Raw genomic sequence first — 20,267 nt, 5'->3', positions numbered from 1 at the left:
GGAATAGCTGGATCATATGGTAGTTCTATCGTTGATTTTTTGAGGAATCTCCATACTGTTTTCCATAGAGGCTGCACCAGTTTGCACTCCCACCAGCAGTGTATGAGAGTTCCCTTCTCTCCACATCCTCTCCAACACATGTTGTTTCCTGTTTTGTTAATTATAGCCATTCTGACGGGCGTGAGGTGATATCTCATTGTAGTTTTGATTTGCATTTCCCTGATAGTTGATGATTTTGAACATCTTTTCATGTGTCTGTTGGCCATCTGTATATCTTCTCTGGAGAAATGTCTGTTCAGGTCTTTTGCCCATTTTTTAATTGGGTTGTTTTTTTGTTGTTGAGTTGCATGAGTTCTTTATATATTTTGGAGATTAAGCCCTTATCAGATGTATGGTTTGCAAATATCTTCTCCCAGTTGTTAGGTTGTCTTTTCGTTTTGTTGATGGTTTCCTTTGCTGTGCAGAAGCTTTTTAGTTTGATGTAGTCCCATTTGTTTATTTTTTCTATTGTTTCTCTTGCCCCGTCACACATGGTGCTTGAAAATATGTTGCTAAGACTGATGTCGAAGAGCGTACTGCCTATGTTTTCTTCTAGAAGTTTCATAGTTTCAAGTCTTTAATCCATTTGGAGTTAATTTTTGTGTATGGTGTAAGGTAAGGGTCTACTTTCATTTTTTTGCATGTGGCTGGCTATCCAGTTTTCCCCACACCATTTGTTGAAGAGACTTTCTTTACTCCATTGTATGTTCTTGGCTCCTTTGTCAAAGATTAGCTGTCCATAGATGTGTGGGTTTATTTCTGGGCTTTCGATTCTATTCCATTGATCTGTGTGTCTGTTTTTGTGCCAGTACCATGCTGTTTTGGTAACTATAGCTTTATAGTATATTTTGAAATCAGGGAGTGTGATAACCTCCAGCTTTGTTCTTTCTTCTCAGGATTCCTTTAGCTATTCAGGGTCTTTTGTTGTTCCGTATAAATTTTAGGACTCTTTGTTCTATTTCTGTGAAAAATGTTGTTGGAACTTTGATAGGGATTGCATTGAATCTATAGATTGCTTTAGGAAGTATGGACATCTTAACTATGTTAATTCTTCCAATCCAAGAGCATGGAATATCTTTCCATTTCTTTGTGTCGTCTTCAATTTCTTTCAGCAATGTGTTATAGTTTTTGGTGTACAGATCTTTCACCTCTTTGGTTAAGTTTATTCCTAGGTATTTTATTCTTTTTGTTGCAATTGTAAATAGGATTGTATTCTTAATTTCTCTTTCTGCTACTTTGTTGTTAGTGTATAGAAATGCCACTGATTTTTGTATGTTGATTTTGTATCCTGCAACTTTACCATATTCGTTTATTACTTCTAAAAGTTTTCTGGTGGATTCTTTAGGGTTTTCTATATTTAAAACCATGTCATCTGCAAATAGTGAGTTTCACTTCTTCCTTTTCAATTTGGATCCCTTTTATTTCTTTCTCTTGCCTGATTGCTCTGGCTGGGACTTCCAGTACTATGTTAAATAGGAGTGGTGAGAGTGGGCATCCTTGTCTGGTTCCTGTTCTTAGAGGGATAGCTTTCAGTTTTTCACCATTGAGGATGATATTAGCTGTGGGTTTGTCATATATGGCCTTTATTATGTTGAGGTACTTTCCTTCTATACCCATTTTATTGAGAGTTTTTATCATAAATGGATGCTGTATCTTGTCAAATGCTTTCTCTGCATCTATTGAGATGATCATGTGATTTTTATTCTTCATTTTATTAATGTGGTGTATTACGTTGATTGATTTGCGAATGTTGAACCATCACTGCATACCAGGAATAAATCCCACTTGATCATGGTGTATAATCTTTTTAACGTATTGTTGTACGCAACTTGCTACTATTTTGTTGAGGATTTTTGCATCAATGTTCATCAGTGATATTGGCCTGTAATTTTCTTTTTTTGTGTTGTCCTTGTCTGGTTTTGGTCTCAGGGTAATGTTGGCTTCATAGAATGAGTTAGGGAGCTTCCCCCCCTCCTCAATGTTTTGAAAGAGTTTGAGAAGGATAGGTATTAAGTCTTCTTTGAATGTTTCGTAGAATTCACCAGGGAAGCCGTCTGGTCCTGGACTTTTATTTTTGGGGATGTTTTTGATTACTCTTTCCATCTCCTTACTGGTGATTGGTCTGTTCAAATTCTCTATTTCTTCTTGATCCAGTTTTGGAAGGTTGTATGATTCTAAGAATTTATCCATTTCTTCCAGATTGTCGAATTGGTTGGCATATAGCTTTTCATAGTATTCTCTTATAATCTTTTGTATTTCTGAGGTGTCTGTTGTAATTTCTCTTCTTTCATTTCTGATTTTACTTATTTGCGCCTTCTCTCTTTTTTTCTTGGTGAGTCTAGCTAAAGGCTTGTCAATTTTGTTTATCTTTTCAAAGAACCAGATCTTCGTTTTATTAATTTTTTCTATTTTTTTTTAGTCTCTATTTCATTTTTTCTGCTCTGATTTTTATTATTTCCCTTCTTCTACTGATTTGGGGCTTTGTTTGTTCTTCTTTTTCCAGTTCCTTTAGGTGCATTGTTAGATTGTTTATTTGAGATTTTTCTTGTTTGTTGAGATAGGCCTGTATTGCTATAAGCGTCCCTCTTAGAACCGCTTTTGCTGTATCCCATAAATTCTGGCATGTCGTATTTTCATTTTCATTTGTCTCCAGATATTTTTTGATTTCTTCTTTGATTTCTTCGTTGACCCAGTCATTGTTCAGTAGCATTTTGTTTAATCTCCACGTATTTGTGGCTTTTCTGATTTTCTTCCTATAGTTGATTTCCAGTTTCATACTGTTGTGGTCAGAAAAGATGCTTGGTATTATTTCAGTCTTCTTAAATTTATGGAGATTTGTTTTGTGGCCTAATCTGTGATCAATCCTGGAGAATGTTCCATGTGCATTTGAAAAGATCGTGTATTCTTCGGTTTTTGGATGGAATGCTCTGTATATATCTACTAGGTCCATCTGTTCAAGTGTGTCATTTAAGGCCAATGTTTCCTTATTGATCTTCTGTGTGGATGATCTATCCGTTGGTGTAAGTGGAGTGTTAAAGTCTCCTACTATTATTGTGTTACTGTCTATTTCTGTTTTTATGTATGTTAATAATTGCTTTATATATTTAGGTGCACCTACATTGGGTGCGTAGATATTTACAAGTGTTATATTCTCTTGTTGGATTGTTCCCTTGATCATTATGTGATGCCCGTCTTTGTCTCTTTTTACAGTTTTTGTTTTAAAGTCTATTTTGTCTGATATGAGTATTGCTACCCCACCTTTCTTTCCATTGCCATTTGCGTGGAGTGTCTTTTTCCATCCCTTCACTTTCAGTTTATGAGTGTCTTTAGGTCTGAAGTGTGTCTCTTGTATGCAGCATATATATGAGTCTTGTTGTTTTATCCAGTCAGCCACCCTCTGCCTTTTAATTGGAGCATTTAGTCCATTGACGTTTAAAGTAGCTATTGATAAGTATGTACTTACTGCCATTTTTTAACTTTTTTTTTTCTCAGTGTTTTAGTAGTCCTTCTCTGTTCCTTTCTCCTTCTATACAGAATTGATGGTCTCTTTAGTTTGACCTCTGTCTGAAAGCTCTACTCTTTAACTCCCCTCCTCCCTCCTTTTATGTTTTTGATACCATATCTAACCTCTTTTTTGTGCATTTGTATCCATTACCCTCTTATCATGGAAATAGATAATTTTTCCTATTTGTGGTCTTCTTTTTTCTCCTTAAATCAGTCCCTTTAACATTTCTTGTAGCACTGGTTTCTTGGTGACAAACTCCTTTAATTTTTGCTTGTCTGGGAAATTTTTGATCTCTCCTTCCATTTTGAATGATAACCTTGCTGGGTAGAGTATTCTTGGCTGTAAGTTTTTTCCTTTTAGCACTTTAAATATATCATGCCACTCTCTTCTAGCCTGTAAGGTTTCTGCTGAGAAGTCAGCTGATAGCCTTATGGGGTTTCCTTTGTATGTAACTTGTCTTTCTCTTGCAGCTTTTAGGATTCTCTCTTTATCTTTAATTCTGGACATTTTGATTACAGTGTGTCTGGTGTGGGCCTCTTTGGGTTTATCTTGTTTGGAGCTCTCTGTGCTTCCAGTACCTGGATGTCTGTTTCCTTCCTTAGTTTAGGGAAGTTTTCATCTATTATTTCTTGAAATAGATTCTCTGCCCCTTTGTCTCGCTCTTCTCCTTCCGGGACACCTATAACACGGATGTTAGTGCGCTTGATGTTGTCCCAGAGGTCCCTTAGACACTCCTCACTCTTTTTAATTCTTTTTTCTTTTACCTGTTCAGCTTGGGTAATTTCTTCTAGTCTTTCGTCCAGCTTGTAGATCCGTTCTTCTGTATCCTCTACTCTGCTTTTGAGTCGCTTAGTGACTTTTTCATTTCCAGTATCGTATTCTTCATTTCTGATTGGTTCTTTTTTATGTCTTCCATTTCTTTGTTGACATTCTCACTGAGTTCATCTATTCTTCTCCCCAGATCAGTGAGCATCCTTAACACTCTTAGTTTGAACTGTCGGGTAGGTTGCTCATTTCTGTTTCACTTAGTTCCTTTTCTGGGGTTTTGTCCTGTTCCCTTACTTGGAATGTATTCCTTTGTCTCCTCATTTTGCCTCTTTCCCTGTGCTTGTGTCTATGTCTTAGGTAGGTCGGCTACGTGTCCTGCTCTTGGATAGGTGACCTTATATAAGTGATGCCTTAGGAGGTCTGCAGTGTGCTTCCCTCAGTTCTCAATGTTCCAGGGGTGACCCCTATGTGGGCTATGTGTGTCCTTCTGTTGTGGCCTGTTTGGTCTCCCTGTAGGCACCCAGGGAGGCCGAGTTATGCTCCTGGTCAGCTGTTGTAATGCTCAGCTGTTTGTAGTTGTTGTGGGCCCTTCAGTCTCTTTATCAGGCGTGGGGAGCCCCAGCGCAGTTGGCTGCAAGTTCTAATACCACATTTGTGTTGCAGTATTTCTTTTAAGTGAATAGGTCCCCAGCGTGGCAGGTTGTTAGGCTCAGGGGCTTACAGTTGCTATAAGCTTCCAGCCTTTAGGTCTCTTGTCAGTTCTCTGAGGATTGCAGCTGGATGGGGCTGGCCTCAGGCATGGGAGCACCCAATTGTTTCACGCTTTGTAAGGTGGGGCAAACCCCCTATGTGGGTCTTTGAGAAGCACAAGTCTTCTGCAGCTGACAAGCCCTGCCGCCCACAGGTCCACACACACGGTCAACACAGTCCTGCCTTGCGTGTGTGCCCCGACCTCCCAAAGTGGACCCAGTCTCTTCACGGCAGGAGCCCCACACACTCCACCGCTGCCCCACACTCTCCACCTGCTCCTTGTGCATGCCCTGTCCCACTGAAGTCAGCTCAGTTGCCAGGCTGCAGAGAATCCAGTCACCAATCTGTGCAGGTCCACAAGTTGCCTGAGGGCTTGTTGTTGGGTGGGGCCAGTCTCTAGGGTGGGCTGACCGCCCTGGCTGAGCTGGATTAAATCGGTGCTCTAGTGGGTGGGGCAGACCTGGCCTAGCAGGCCCAGGGAGAACTCCAATGGCATCTGTGTCAGCACGCCCACACCAGGCCACAACAATGGCTGCTGCCAATGTCTCAGTCCCTGGAGAGGTCTCACCTCTCACCGAGATGCACTCAGGGCCTATCAGGTGAGTCTGTTTTCACCCAAGCACTGTGCACCTTTCTTTCTGGTGATTTTCGGTTGCTTTCTGAAACGGGTGAGTTTGCGCCTGGGCCCTTTAAGAGCCGGTTTTAATTTCTTTGTGAACCAGCTTTTCTGGGGGTGCTCCCCAATGTTTTAGTAGCAGGCAAAGTCAGATATTATGCCGCCTGTCTCGATTGTGCTGGGTCCACAAAATGCCCACAGTGGGAGCGCTCCCTGGCTCAGAGCCCCACTCCTCCAGGGAGGCTGCGTACCTGTGGGCTGCTCCCGGGCAGCCGTGAAGCTGGTGGCTTGTGAAGGTGGCGTTTTTTCTCTCCAGAAGGGAATTTCTGCCTCTTCCACCTCAATTGGGATTGTCCTTTGTTGCAGGAGTTCCTCTTATCCAGTTTTCAGTTCTCCTTCAGGGGTAATTTTTCCACGAGTAGTTGTAAATTGGCTGTGTCCGCAGGAGGAAGTGAGTTCAGAGTCTGCTTGTGTTGCCATCTTGACTTCTTGGGCCACATCTTTACTCTTTATAGTAGTGTGCGTGCGCGCACCTGCATGTAGAGCGCGTGCATGTAGAGCACGTGCATGTAGAGAGAGAGGCAGTGTTGTTACATATTGTTAGTATACATAAAATGGGCCAGGCAGTTTATGTTCTTTTTCTCCATGTTCATTTCTTATGAGGAATTAAAGCTGATAGGAACCTACCAACTCTTAGATTGGACATAAAAAATTAAGATGTTGATCAAATATGGGTCTTCTCCCACTCTCAGTGCTATGCACATAGTGGGCTCTCAGAACACGTTTGTTGAATTAAGTTGAAACATTTGCAAGGGACTACTACTTCAGGTTTTTTAAAAGCTATTTACCTGAGATTTTTGGTAGAAAACCTATTTTGAAAGATAAGTGTGGTACAATAGCAGTTTTTGCACTTTTAAGACAGTCAGAATCTTTGCAATTTGAACCAATTTACAAATGATTTTTTTCTTTAAGGTAAAGACCCTTACAGGGAGTAATTTTTGTCTTCCTAAATTTAAAACTAATGATAATTTGTGGTTTTATTAGAAGGCACCATTTATATAAATAATCTCTTATATTATTCTGTGCTGGTCTTCAGACACAGAATTAGAATAATTGCCTGTCTGCCAGTTTTGAAAGCAATTAATTAATGACTGTATTGTGTGGTTTGGTCATATTCAACCTTAATCATTTTTTTAACAGCTATTTTTCCTTAGGTCACTTATAAGCTAGAATATTTTGTGGCAAGAACTGAAGTGTTTTATAATATCTGTGCTAAGCAGGATACATTCTTTTAAAATAATGCTGAGTGAAAAAAAATCATCTCAAAATGATTGCATTTGTTTAACATTCACGAAGTAACATAATTATAGAGATAGGGAATAGATTAGTGGTTGCCGGGGATTAGGGATGGGGAAGGAGAGGTGGATATGGCTATAGAGGGGAAGCACAAAGGAATATCATGGTGATGGTACAGTTCAGTATCTTGATTGTGGTGGTAGTTACACGAAGCTATCCATATCGTAAAATAGCATAGAGCTATACACATACACACACAAATGTGTGCATGTATAACTGGTGAAATCTGAATAAGCGCTAAAGTTAGAGGCTGATATGTTGGCAGTTATATATCTTAGTTTTGTTTTATTCAGAGGGCACATATATAAAATCTATTTCTTCTCTTGCTGAGTTCAGTAAGAGGAAGCCTTCCTTTATTTATGCACGAGGACCTGCTTTTGTCATTTTTATCTTCTCTTGCATATCCTTCCCTTTTATGGAAACTAGACTAAATTCAAAGTTGAGTCTTAAATTTTGGTAGTAGTTTAATTTAAGGATATCTCTAAAAACTTGGAAAGCACTTGACCTTTAAAATATAATCTTATTGATCCTGCTTTTAATTTTACTAGTTATTTTTATCTCCAATCTGGATCTAGGCTAGAGTTTCTTATGTTTATGTAGAAGATTTTAAAATACCATTTAATACATTTATTGATATTTATGTAGGATCACTGTTATAGAAACAACTAAAAGTTTTAGTGCTACTCTTTTCGTTTTTAACTTTTTGTGTGTATGTGTTTAAACAAGTTGTTGGCATTTTAGTCATCATCTTTAATAGTCATTGTCAGAGTTCCTTTAGTTAGCAAACTGAGAATCAAATGTGCTTCAAAGGAGATAATCCTCCCTGACTTTTTCAGCTTAAGTTCAGAGTTACCTCTTTATCTAGTGATGCTATTGGAATTCCAGGGATACAAGTCGTTAAATATCCTTCCCTCCATTATGTTATCACCCTGTAAGTAATAACATCTGATTTTTTTTTTCAAAGGTCAGGCTTCATCCTTCTAAACAGCTGTAAACGTGGAAACAAAGCCTCTTGAGATGTCGCAAAGTATATATACTTTACATAGGAGAGGCCCTCCTCAGTCTACTTATTCTACATTATATAAAAGTCTAAAAAGTAATAGACTTGTGTTTTATTTTTCCAAGTTCAGTAGTTTAGGTTGAAGCAACCAATTTAAAAGTGATAGCAGGTGAACTGTGACAGACTGGAGAAGACATAGAAAAAAATAATAAAATCTAAGTCCAGCATTTGGAGACTTACTTTGCTAGTCAGTCCTGAAGACATTACTAACTCAATGATCAAGAAAAATATTTTTTTTTTTTTTAAAGATTTTATTTATTCATTTTTTTCCCCCCAAAGCCCCAGTAGATAGTTGTATGTCATAGGTTCACATCCTTCTAGTTGCTGTACGTGGGACTCGGTCTCGCGTTGGACGGAGAAGTGGTGCCTCGGGGCGCGCCCGGGATCCGAACCCAGGCCGCCAGCATCAGAGCGCGCGCACTTAACCGCTAAGCCACGGAGCCGGCCCAAGAAAAATATTTTTAATTTACATTAATTTGAAAGAATGAGGCATAGAAATATATTGAAAAGAATTTCATGAGATATGATTATGAGAATATTTAATGTTTTAATGTTTAAAATTGATATTCTAAGGAGTGAAAAATGTATCATATCACATAACCGGGAAATTTGAATTCAGTGTGTATTACGCAAGTAGTGCACTTAGCATAGCACTTGGCTCTATAAATGTTAGCTACTATTATTATTTTTGTTATCAACATCTCTTTCTCTAGTTGGAGTCAATTTACTATCCTTAAATTGTCCTTAGTTCTTTGCCTGTACGCTTCTTTTGATTTATTAAGTATATGTTCTATTCCTTGTGTGGTCTTTGTGTATTAACTTTATCTCTATGGTCAAAGGGAACTAGAATCAGGTTTATTTATTTTGTTTTGTTTGTTGCCATGGAAAACAAAGGAAGCACCAGTTGATACTATATAGCTGAAAACAGCAAATGTCAATAGGCTAGAGAACTATAGTCCTAGGGCTGAGATTTATATTTTTAATTAAAAATAAATTCATAGTAGCCTTATTTTTTTCTTTTTAGTATATAACTCACATAAAATTCACCCTTTTAAAGTGTACATTTCACTGTTGGTTGGTGTATTTACAAAGCCTTATATTTTAAGGAAACGTTTTTTCTTAAGTATTCTATTTCTTTTCTTAGCTGTAAGTCTTTACTTTTGCCCATGTGGTTACTACTTCCTATACTCCTTTTGCCTTCTCCTAAGTTCTTTTTGATTCAGGTCTAATGTCATATCTTTCTTGATATGTAAGGCTTTGTTTATTTCTCATACATTTAGTTTCCTCCTACTCTGTGCTCCCACAGCCCTTTTTTATCCGTTTATTATATTGCTTATCACATTTATTTTGTAATTATCTTTAGTTATTGGTCTTCCTTTTCAGACCATTTGTCTCTCAAGAACAGAGACTGTTCTTGTTTTCCCTCTGTCTTCAGGAGCTAGAACAAAGCCTGATGGGATAGGCTTCTTAGTACCTATTTATTGAACGATTATAACCACAGATAGTTCTGGCTACCCCTAAGCCTTAAGCATATACTAGGAGCTTATTATACTATATTAAATGGTGAATATTAAAATAATGTGCTTTTTGTTGCTGGGAATCATACCATTTTAGTGTTGAAAGGGACCAATCCTCCCCCACTGAACACGTGAATGCTCACACATGCACATTCACATGTGCACACGAATCAAATTGAAATCCATAGAGGTTGAATTGACCTAGTGGTGAAGTTGAAACTAAAAACCCACGTTACCTCATTTTTTTCCTGTGCCATTCTATTTTCTCTTAAACCTTACAGCCTAGTCTGATGATTTACAATGAAAATTCGTTTGTTTCCTAAAGTTTAGGGAAAAGACCTTGGAATCATTAGTTTAATTCATAATATTATCTTTCTATTTTTAACTATAAGTAAGGAACCAATTGCCAACCAGAATACTGGAAAAGAATTTTAAATTGGTTTAAGCAATGACAGCATTTTTCTGTTTTATAGACCTCCGTGAGTGAGAGCCTTCAGAGGGAAGCTGCTAAGAAGCAAGCGATGAAACAGGTAAGGTGGAACAGTGAGTTAGATGTGTTTGGTAAAGTTAAGTATTTCAGCTCACATTTTTAAGTATCAGTTTTGGTATCTAGGTGCTGAGACTAAACAGAGTAGGTGTGTATAAAGAAATAATTTTATCGTGACCCTTGTTCTTGAAAATGTATAAGAGGTTTGTTGATTTACTTAGATTTCAAGTTTCTTGTATAAATTTTAAAGGAAAAAAACACAGTGAAGAGTTAGCTCTTTATTGCTGTGTTGTAGATTAAACTCTTTCCTGCTTTCAGATGTCTGAGTATTCTGACAATGGATTATATGGTTTAATAATTCCTGCTAGTGAGCTAAAAAAAAGTCTCTTCACAACCAAAGGGATTTCACAATTTTATAATTATTTGAAATTCATCTACCAAGGAAGGGGAATATCAGGTAATTTTCAGTAGACTTGCTAGCACCTTATATTTTATAGTGCTGTATAGTATTTCCAAGCACTTTTTATATACGTACATTATCTTTTTAAAATTCTCACAAACCTGCCCATGGTCCTGATTAAGAAATCTGAAGCTTCAAAAGGATAAATTACCCTTCATAATCACATAGCTAATTACAGAACTAGGCTTAAAAGTTTACTGATTTTTCTACTACTACCAATGTATCTTAGGTTTAGCTGCTGCAGAATATAATGAAGTTAAACAATGGCAAAGTACCTTTCTTTTTGATTTTAATTCTTTCCCTTCCACATTTTCTTTAATTTTTGACACCTGTTTCTCCCTTGTTTAACTAGAATCCTGCATAAGGATAAATTTGTTAAGTACTTTCTGTGTGCCAGACATTGTGGCAACTGCTTTCCAAGAATTATCTTTAATTCTTTCAATAATCCTGTGAGATAGATGCTCTTACCATCCCCATTTTGTGGTTGAGGAAATGAAGGCAAAAAGGATTTATGTGACTTTCATGAGGTCTCATGGTTAGTAAATGGTCAAGTTGTGTTCAAGCCCAGGCAGTGAAATTGCAGAGCCCAAGCTTTTAGCCACTGTGTTTTACTGCCTCCCTGGGGGAATGGGCACAGAATTGTCTTTAGTTATTTTAAGATAACATCTTAGTTTCATAGTGAGATATAACATGTAACTCAGCAGTCTCAAAATGATTTAATACACACATAAAAACATCTAAAAAACTGATTCTTTACCATAAATGCTTGTGCTTTGAATCAGAATTTTAGAGCTCAAAAGAATTTGAGACCATCAAGTTCAACTTCTTCACTATATAGATGAGAGAATTAGTTCCAGAGAGTCTGGTGACTTCTCCAAGGTCATGTAGATGTCTTGTTTTCTAGTGTACTTTTGACATTTTTGTGCTGCCTTTTCTTATTCACTTAAATCATAAGTCCCAAATCTAATTTTATTTTTAACTCTGGCTTGGTCAAAGCCACTTTTTCTATTAGTGAGACTTTTTCATAGTTTTCTTGGAAATTGGGAATGCTGCTACAGCTCTTGTACCTCTCACCTGCCTGCTGCTGCTTTGATTTCCCACTTATACTACCTACTTTTCACCTCGTTTCCCACTTGGATGCTCTTGTCTTCTGCTTTAATCCCAAACTAACTTTTATCATGAAGAGTACTAGCTTGATTGCATTTACTAAATCTAAGAGAAAATACTCTTATACATGTGGTACTTTATCTAATAGTTAGACCACTTTTTTTCTTTCTTTTTATTCTTTTTTTTTTCCTCGAGGAAGATCAGCCCTGAGCTAACATCCATGTCAATCCTCCCCTTTTTGCTGAGGAAGACTGGCTCTGAGCTAACATCTATTGCCAATCCTCCTGTTTTTTTCCCCAAAGCCCCAGCAGATAGTTGTATGTCATAGTTGCACATCCTTCTAGTTGCTGCATGTGGGATGTGGCCTCAGCATGGCCGGAGAAGCGGTGCGTCGGTGCACGCCCAGGATCCGAACCCGGGGCACCAGTAGCGGAGCGTGTGCACTTAACCACTAAGCCACGGGGCCGGCCCCATCTTTTTATTCTTTTTTCTGGACCTCAAGTGCACAGAACTGATGACGACAACATTATTATCTTACTTTCTATTTCATTTGAAAAGATTTTAATGTGTCGTCATTAAATATATTATTTGCTGTAGGTCTTTGGTAGATACTGTTGTCAAGCTAAGGAAATTCTTTTCTCATCTTGGTTTGAGGTTGTTTTTATTGTTGTTTATTTTTAAAAATCGTGAATGAACTATATAAAAAGGATAATACTTCATGACCATGTTGGATTCAATCCGATAAAGTAAGGTCAGTTTAACTTTTAGAAAATCAGTCATTGTAACTTCACAGAAATGGTATAAACCCAACATAGGCATAAGGTATTATCCTTTTTATGTACTGTTGCTTTTGGTTTATTAAAATTTCATTAAGGATTTTTATGTAAGTGTTGAAGAGTTTTCCATCATAAGTGAGACTGGCCTGTAATTTTCCTTTTCTTTCACTGTAATTATCCAGATTGAAAAAAATATAAAAGTCTGACAATCCCAAGGTTGTGGGTCGTATAAAATGAGCTAATGATATATACGTTTTATGAGTTTATTTCTACTTCATTAATTTTGGTCCTGACAAATTAGTGATTTCTTCATTCTGCTATCTTTGGGTTTATTTTGTTATTTTTCTAACTTTTTGAGATGAGTGCATAGCTCTCTTTTTTTTAGCCTTCTTTTCTAATATATGTATTTAAAGCTGTACATTTCCCTCTAAGCACTGCTATAGCTGGATCTCACAAATTTTGATAAATAGTATTTTTTTATTCAGTTCAGAATATTTTCTAATTTCCATTATTCTTTCTTCTTTGACTCATGGGTTATGTAGAACTTAACTTCTAAACATATAGGGGGGTTTGGTTACCTTTTTGTTATTGATTTCTAATATGATTTCTCTGTGTTTCAAGATCATGCATTGTTTTGTTTCGTGTCTTTACAACATGTTGAGATAAAATAGTCAGTTTTTATAAATATTCCTTCTATGTTTTAAACATGTGCTGTTTGTTTTCATTGGGCCAGTTGTGTTAATCCATATATACTAATTTTTTTATCTGTTCTATTAATTACTGAGAGGGGTATGTTAAAATCCTCTACTTTGGTTGTGGACTTGTCTATTTTTCCTTAGATTTCTGTTCAGTTTTTGCTTTATATATTTTGAGACTTAAGTTAATAATGACTTATATCGATACACGTGCTCCCCTGCCACCTTCCCAGCATATACAAAAGCATGTTATCAATTTAAAACAGCCTTAGTGTCCCTTTTCCCTTGCTTTTTGTGATGGTGGTGGTTATTAAATCTTGAATTCCAAATGTTTCCCTCTTTGAGTTCTCCAGGTTGGTTTTGGGGAGGGAGCAGGAGTGCTAATTTATCGCATAGGCAGGAGAATCGTTGTTTTTCTGAGGTTAAAGTAAATGTTGAAAAGTGAGAAAATTTTTTAATCTCTTAAACAATATTCCAGAAAAAAAGTTTTTAAGCTAGCATGTACATCATCCCAGAGTCTAATTGTTAATGTGTAAAAACATGAGACTATCACATCAGTTCTTTGAATAATTGTAATATCACTCGGTCACTTAAAAGAGATCCCTTTTGTGTTCCACACTACAAGAGGCAATGTAGCAATTAAAGAAAAAGTTAAAATATGTAGTCTCTGTACCTCAGGAATTTACAAACTGGGGGAGAGACTAAGATTTGTGAAACAACTAGAAAGCAATAACATCAAGCATATTATTAAGAATTAAATATTGCAATATAGAATGTGCCATCAGAGTTCAAAAGAAAGAGATCGTTGTGGGTAAAAGTCCTCAGAGACGGCCTCATTTAGAAGGTAGGGGTTGAGCTGACCCTGAAGCTCTAGATAAGATTTTGATGGCCTGAAAGCAGGAGGAACATTTTATCTTAAATGGGGAACATGATGAACAAAGGCAGAGGACGTTTTGTTTTTGTTTTTGTTTTTGTTTTTTTGTTAGGATCAGCCCCGAGCTAACATCTGCCAATCCTCCTCTTTTTGCTGAGGAATACTGGCCCTGGGCTAACATCCATGCCCATCTTCCTCTACTTTATATGGGACGCCACCACAGCATGGCTTGCCAGGCAGTGCGTCAGTGCGCACCGGGATCCGAACTGGCGAACTCCAGGCCGCCGCAGCGGAGCGCGCGCACTTAACCGCTTGCGCCACTGGGCCGGCCCGGCAGAGGACTTTATACAATTAAAATTGCAAAAATATTAATTACAAAGTGTCCCTATTTTTCTGTTAAGTTGGGAGCTTTTTAAAAAGTATTTCCTACCATTTGAAAACTGAACATTTTATTTGGTAACAGCTAAAAATGATATGAAAGTTCAGTATGTAATATAATATAGGCATCTCAAAATCAAGGGTAGATGTTTTTAAGTCATGTTTTGGACCTTTTGGTATGGATAGTTCTACTTGTGTAACAAATGAATAGATAATAATAGTTAACATTTATTGAACACTTACTCTCTGTCAGGCTCTATTCTAAGTGCTTTAAGTTTGTTAAGTTATTGGTGTAGCTTGAAGGTAGCTACACCTTTTTTTTCGATGACGAAAACTGAGGCACAAAAAGATTAAACAAACTTGCCCAAGAGTCTAGTAAGTATAGAGGCAGGATTCAAACCCAGGCAGCTTGGCTCTAGAATTGATGTTCATATTCTCTGTCTAAAATGTGATTGATACAATTTTTATGTTATAGTTCTGATTTGTAATCTCTCAAAAAAATTGCTTAGACTTTTTGTGGTGTCTTTTAGCTGGCTCACATTTTTGAAACTTTTTTTTTTTAAGACCAAACTGGAAATCCAGAAGGCTCTTGCAGAAGATTCCACTGTATATGAATATGACAGTATTTATGATGAAATGCAGAAAAAAAAGGAGGAAAGTAATCCCAAATTGCTTTTGGGAAAAGACCGAAAGGTTTGTAGCTGAAAACGTGAACTTTCTTTGACCTTGACCTGCGTTTTGTATCTTAATGTTATTTCAGCATGAGGATGATCTAAGAAAAAGCTGTTAGGTATTTGAAGTGTGAAGAGCCCCTAGTTCAAGATATTATATATTCGACTTAGAACCCAGGAAGCCCTACATTTAGTATTCCTAACTGGAGCAAGTGAATTATCCAACAATTTTATAAATTCTATTTTTTGCTTTAAAACCTTTGCAAACAATTTTTTGAAAAATTTTCCTTAGAAAGTCTTTGTACTGTTCCTGCTCCTGTTTGTGTTTATTTGTGTTTTATCATCCTCTCATTTTTTTATTGCTTCCTAGCTGGTAACTGAATCAGCTGTGCATATCACAATCATATTTTTAGTTTGAAAAAAATGGAGTTTGGGAAATTGAAATAAGTTTTTTCTGTCACTTTTATTCTTTCACAAGTACAGATTGATTTTTAAGGATTGTTGCATCCTACAGTATCTGCAAGTAGAGTGATAGGGTAAAATTATATTAAAGCTACTATTTTAAATAATCATATTTCAACTAATGTGGAAAACTAGTAGGAACCTTTCTCACTGATGTATCTGTTGAAGAAGGATTAAAACAGTACCAGTAAAAGAGTGAGAAAAACAGTGGGAAGATTACTTATTTAGTTTGACATTTTAAAAAAAAAAGTAAAATAGGGCCAGCCCGGTGGTGTAGTGATTAAGTTTGGCTCCCTCCTCTTTGGCAGCCCAGGTTCACAGGTTTGGATCCCGGGTGCGGACCTATACCATTCATCAAGCCATGCTGTGGCGGTGGCCCACTTACAAAATAGAGGAAGATTGGCACAGATGTTAGACCAGGGATAATCTTCCTTAAGCAAAAAGGAAGATTCGGAACAGATGTTAGCTCAGGACCAATCTTCCTCACCAAAGGAAAAAAAAAAGTAAAATAGCATTTTGAATTTCTGTCTCTACACCTAAGTTTTTATTGAAAAGAATTTTAGTTTCAATCTTGCTAGTAAATTTATACTGAATCTTGAGAAGATGATGATCCTACCTATTTAGACTAGCCATTTCTATCTTAATGAATTAATGATAAAAAATAAGATATTAACAATTATTACCTTTGACTCTTTCCTAAATAATCTTATTTTTTCCCTTAGCCCAAGTATATTCACAACTTACTAAAAGCAGTTGAGATCAGAAAAAAGGAACAGGAAAAAAGAATGGAAAAGAAAATACAGAGAGAACGAGAAATGGAAAAGGGAGAATTTGATGATAAAGAGGCATTTGTGACATCTGCTTATAAGAAGAAACTACAAGAGAGAGCTGAAGAGGAAGAAAGAGAAAAGAGGGCTGCTGCACTGGAAGGTGAAGTGGAAGAGGGAGAAGGGTAGGAGGAAACAAAAGCAGCAGAATTCTGCCCTGTGGTTAGCCATGTGCTCTGTCACTGAACTCTTAGATTCTAATGTTGTAGTCATAATTCATGTCTATGAATTCCAAGTACAAGGTATTATATAGTATTATAAAACAGGAGATTTTAACTAAAAACACAGTTACACTCTTAGTAACTATTACTTCTACTGGACTTTTCACTTATGACTCATTTTGTTGCTTAAAGCTATGGTCATTACAAGTCATTGCCTTAGAAAATGATTCCAAATGTAAAAACATTTCTTACAAGGCATAACACCATGACATTTTATAAACTGAGATTTAAATACTAGTTACATTTTCTGGGATGAGAAAACTAGAGTAGTATCACTCAAGGAGCATCAACTGGGCATTTAGGAAAAAAATAATATTAATTCAAGAAGGAACAACAATGTGCAGAGCCCAAAGAATATCCCAGTGCTTTACTTCAATGCTTTCTACTCATGATCATTTCTCAAGATCTAAGTAAAATATGTACTTATAAACAGCTTAATTGGCAAGTGCTCATCATCTTTAAGTGGAAGAAAACCAAATCTGTAAGACTCAGTCTAAGCAGGTACTGTGTTCATCAGAGCACCAGGCGGCAAACTTTCTGTAAAGAGCCACATAGGTCCTTTATATTTGGGTCATGCCTGAAATAATAAACCTATCCATATTCCAATGTACAACAAGGAAAAAAATGTCCACATCAAAAAATTTTCTTTTAAGCTGTTGGGATAGAAGTGTACATAATACGTTTGCCCATATTTGATTGGCAAAATTAGTCACATGACCTCAATTAACCAATGATAAAGTAAAAAATGTAATCTCTAACTAAGCAGCCATGGGCCCAGCTTAAATTCTGTTACCACAGAAGGTAAAAATAGATCTAGGTGAATTACAGGCATACCTCAGAGATACTGAGGGTTCTTTCCCAGACCACCGCAGTAAAGCGGATATCACGACAAAGTGAGTCACGTGAATTTTTTTGGTTTTCCAGTGCATATAAAAGTTGTGTTTACACTATGCTGTAGTCTGTTTTAAAGTGTGCAGCAGCATTATTTCTAAAAACCAGTGACCATACCTTAATTAAAAAATGTTTTGTTGCTAAAAAATGCTTACCATCATCTGAGCCTTCAGCAAGTCATCATCTTTTTGCTAATGGAGAGTCTTGCCTCGATGTTGATGTCTACTGGCTGACTGATTGGGGTTGTGGTTGCTGAAGGCTGGGGTGGCCGTGGCAATTTCTTAAAATCAGACAATGAAGTCTGCCACATCGACTGACGCTTCCTTGCACGCAGTTTCTCTGTAGCACACAATGCTGTTTGACAGCATATTACCTGCAGTAGAACTGCTTTCAAAATTGGAATCAATCCTCTAAACCCCTACTGCTGCTTTATCAACTAAGTTTATGTAATATTCTAAATCCTTTGTTGTCATTTCAACAATCTTCACAGCATCTTCACCAGGAGTAGATTCCATCTCAAGAAACCACTTTCTTTGATCACCCACAGGAAGCAACTCCTCATCCATTACAGTTTTATCTGAGATTGCAGCAACTCAGTCACATCTTCAGGCTCCACTCCTAATTCTAGTTTTCTTGCTATTTCCACCACATCTGCAGTTACTTCACTGAAGTCGTGAACCCCTCAAAGTCATCCACGAGGGTTGGCATCAACTTCTTCCAAACTCCTGTTATTTAATGTTGATATTTTGACCTCTTCCCATGAATCGTGAATGCTCTCAATGGCATCCAGAATGGCGAATTCTTTCCAGAAGGTTTTCAGTTTACTCTGTTGCCAGATCCATTAGAGGAATTACTACGTATGGCAGCGACAGCCTTATGAAATGTATTTCTTAAATAATAAGACTTGCAAGTCGAAATTACTTCTGATCCATGAGCTGTGCAGAATGGATGTTGTGTTAGCAGGCATGAAAATAGCATTAATCTGGTTGTACATCTCTGTCAGAGCTCTTGGGTGACCGGGTGCATTGTTAATGAGCAGCAATTTCTTGAAAGGAATCTTTTTTTCTGAGCAGTAGGTCTTGACAGTGGGCTTAAAACATTCGGTCAACAATATTGTAAAAAGATGTGCTGTCATCCAGGCTTTGTTGTTCCATGTAGAGAGCACAGGCAGAGTAGATTTACGTAATTCTTAAGGGCCCTAGGATTTTCAGAATGGTAAATGAGCACTGGCTTCCACTTAAAGTAATCAGCTGCATCAGCCCCTAGCAAGAGAATAAGCCTGTCCTTTGAAGCCAGGCGTTGACTTCTCCTCTCTAGCTATGAAAGTCCTAGATGGCGTCTTCTTCCAATATAAGGCTGTTCCGTCTACAGTGAAAATCTATCATTAGTGGAGCCACCTTCATTAATTATCTTAGCTAGATCTTCTGGATAATTTACTGTAGCTTCTACATGAGCACTTGCTGCTTCACCTTGCACCTTTATGTTATGGAGATGGTTTCTTTTCTTAAACCTCAGGAACCAACCTCTGCTAGCTTCGAACTTTTCTTCTGCAGCTTCCTCACCTCTCTCAGACTTTATAGAATTGAAGAGAATTAGGGCCTTTCTCTTGATTAGGCTTTGGCTTAAGGGAATGTGGTGGCTGGTCTGATCTATCCAGACCGTTAAAACTTTCTTCTTATCAGCAATGAGGCTGTTTCACTTTCTTATCATTCATATGTTCACTGGAGTAGCACTTTTAATTTCCTTCATAAACTTTTCCTTTGCGCTCACAACTTGGCTAACTGCTTGGTGCAAGAGGCCTAGCTTCGGCCCAACTCTGCTTTCAACATGCCTTCCTCATTAAGCTTAATCATTTCTAGCTTTGATTTAAAGTGAGACACTTGTGACTCCTTTAGTTGAACACTTAGGAGACACTGTAGGGTTATTAATTGGCCTAATTTCAATATTGTTGTGTCTCAGGGAGTAGGGAAGCCCGAGGAGAGGGAGAGAGATGAGGGAACAGCCAGTTGGTACAGCAGTTGGAATACACACATTTATCAACTAAGTTTGCTGTCTTATATGGACATGGTTTGTGGCACGCCGAAACAATTACAATAGTAACATCAAAGACCACTGATAACAGATCACCATAACAAATATAATAATAACAAAAAACTTAGAAATGTTGCAAGAATTACCAGAATGTGACACAAAGACACAAAGTAAGCAAATGCTGGTGAAAAAATGGCACTGATTGACTTGTTCCATGCAGGGTTGCCACAAACCTTCAATTTGTAAAAAATGCAATATCTGTGAAGCTCAATAAAGCGAGTGGCAATAAAGTGAGATGTACCTGTAAATATTTTAGGCTTTGTGTGCCATATGATCTCTGTTGCAGTACACAACTCTGCCCTTTTATTGCAAAAGCAGCCTTAGACACTACGTAAATAAATGAACAGGGCTACATTCAAATAAAATTTTATTTACAAAAATAGGCAGCCAGCCAAATTTGGTCTGCAGGCTGTAGTTTGCCAACTTCTCATTTAGCAAATAGTTTACACACTGTTTATGTTATATACTCTATGCCTCTAAAACTGAACTGCATTGTGCCTTGTTGAATATATTCTTCTCACTTTTGCTTTCCCTCTCAGCACATTTGGATGTCACCAAGCAGAAAGATCTCAGTGGATTTTATAGGCACCTATTAAATCAAGCAGTTGGTGAAGAGGAAGTACCTACATGCAGCTTTCGTGAAGCCAGGTAAGATATGGCATATGGAATATTTAGAAGAAAGATACTGTTCATGATCTGTGGTTATGGGATCGTTT

The 20,267-nt window shown here is 37.3% G+C and overlaps 1 protein-coding gene across 6 annotated transcripts in view; it reads left to right on the top strand.

Moving 5' to 3' along the window:
- The window catches only part of NSRP1 (nuclear speckle splicing regulatory protein 1), an 82,927-nt gene that overhangs the window by 51,727 nt on the left and 10,933 nt on the right, over window positions 1-20,267 (top strand). For 5 of the 6 annotated variants that reach the window (XM_087440687.1, XM_087440685.1, XM_087440686.1 and 2 more), the window contains 4 exons: window positions 10,085-10,141; window positions 14,953-15,081; window positions 16,244-16,451; window positions 20,091-20,199. In XM_087440687.1, coding sequence (XP_087296813.1) covers window positions 10,085-10,141; window positions 14,953-15,081; window positions 16,244-16,451; window positions 20,091-20,199 — 503 coding nt within the window. The remainder of the gene's footprint in view (window positions 1-10,084; window positions 10,142-14,952; window positions 15,082-16,243; window positions 16,452-20,090; window positions 20,200-20,267) is intronic. The other variant, XM_087440688.1, reaches the window with a different exon arrangement.

The sequence above is a fragment of the Ceratotherium simum genome, chromosome 16 (genome assembly GCF_057802395.1).
Source record: "Ceratotherium simum simum isolate JZ-2026a chromosome 16, ASM5780239v1, whole genome shotgun sequence".
In the NCBI taxonomy this organism is placed as follows: Eukaryota; Metazoa; Chordata; class Mammalia; order Perissodactyla; family Rhinocerotidae; genus Ceratotherium; species Ceratotherium simum.
The sequence above is the reverse complement of the archived record's forward strand: the minus strand, read 5'-3'. Positions and strand labels throughout refer to the sequence as shown.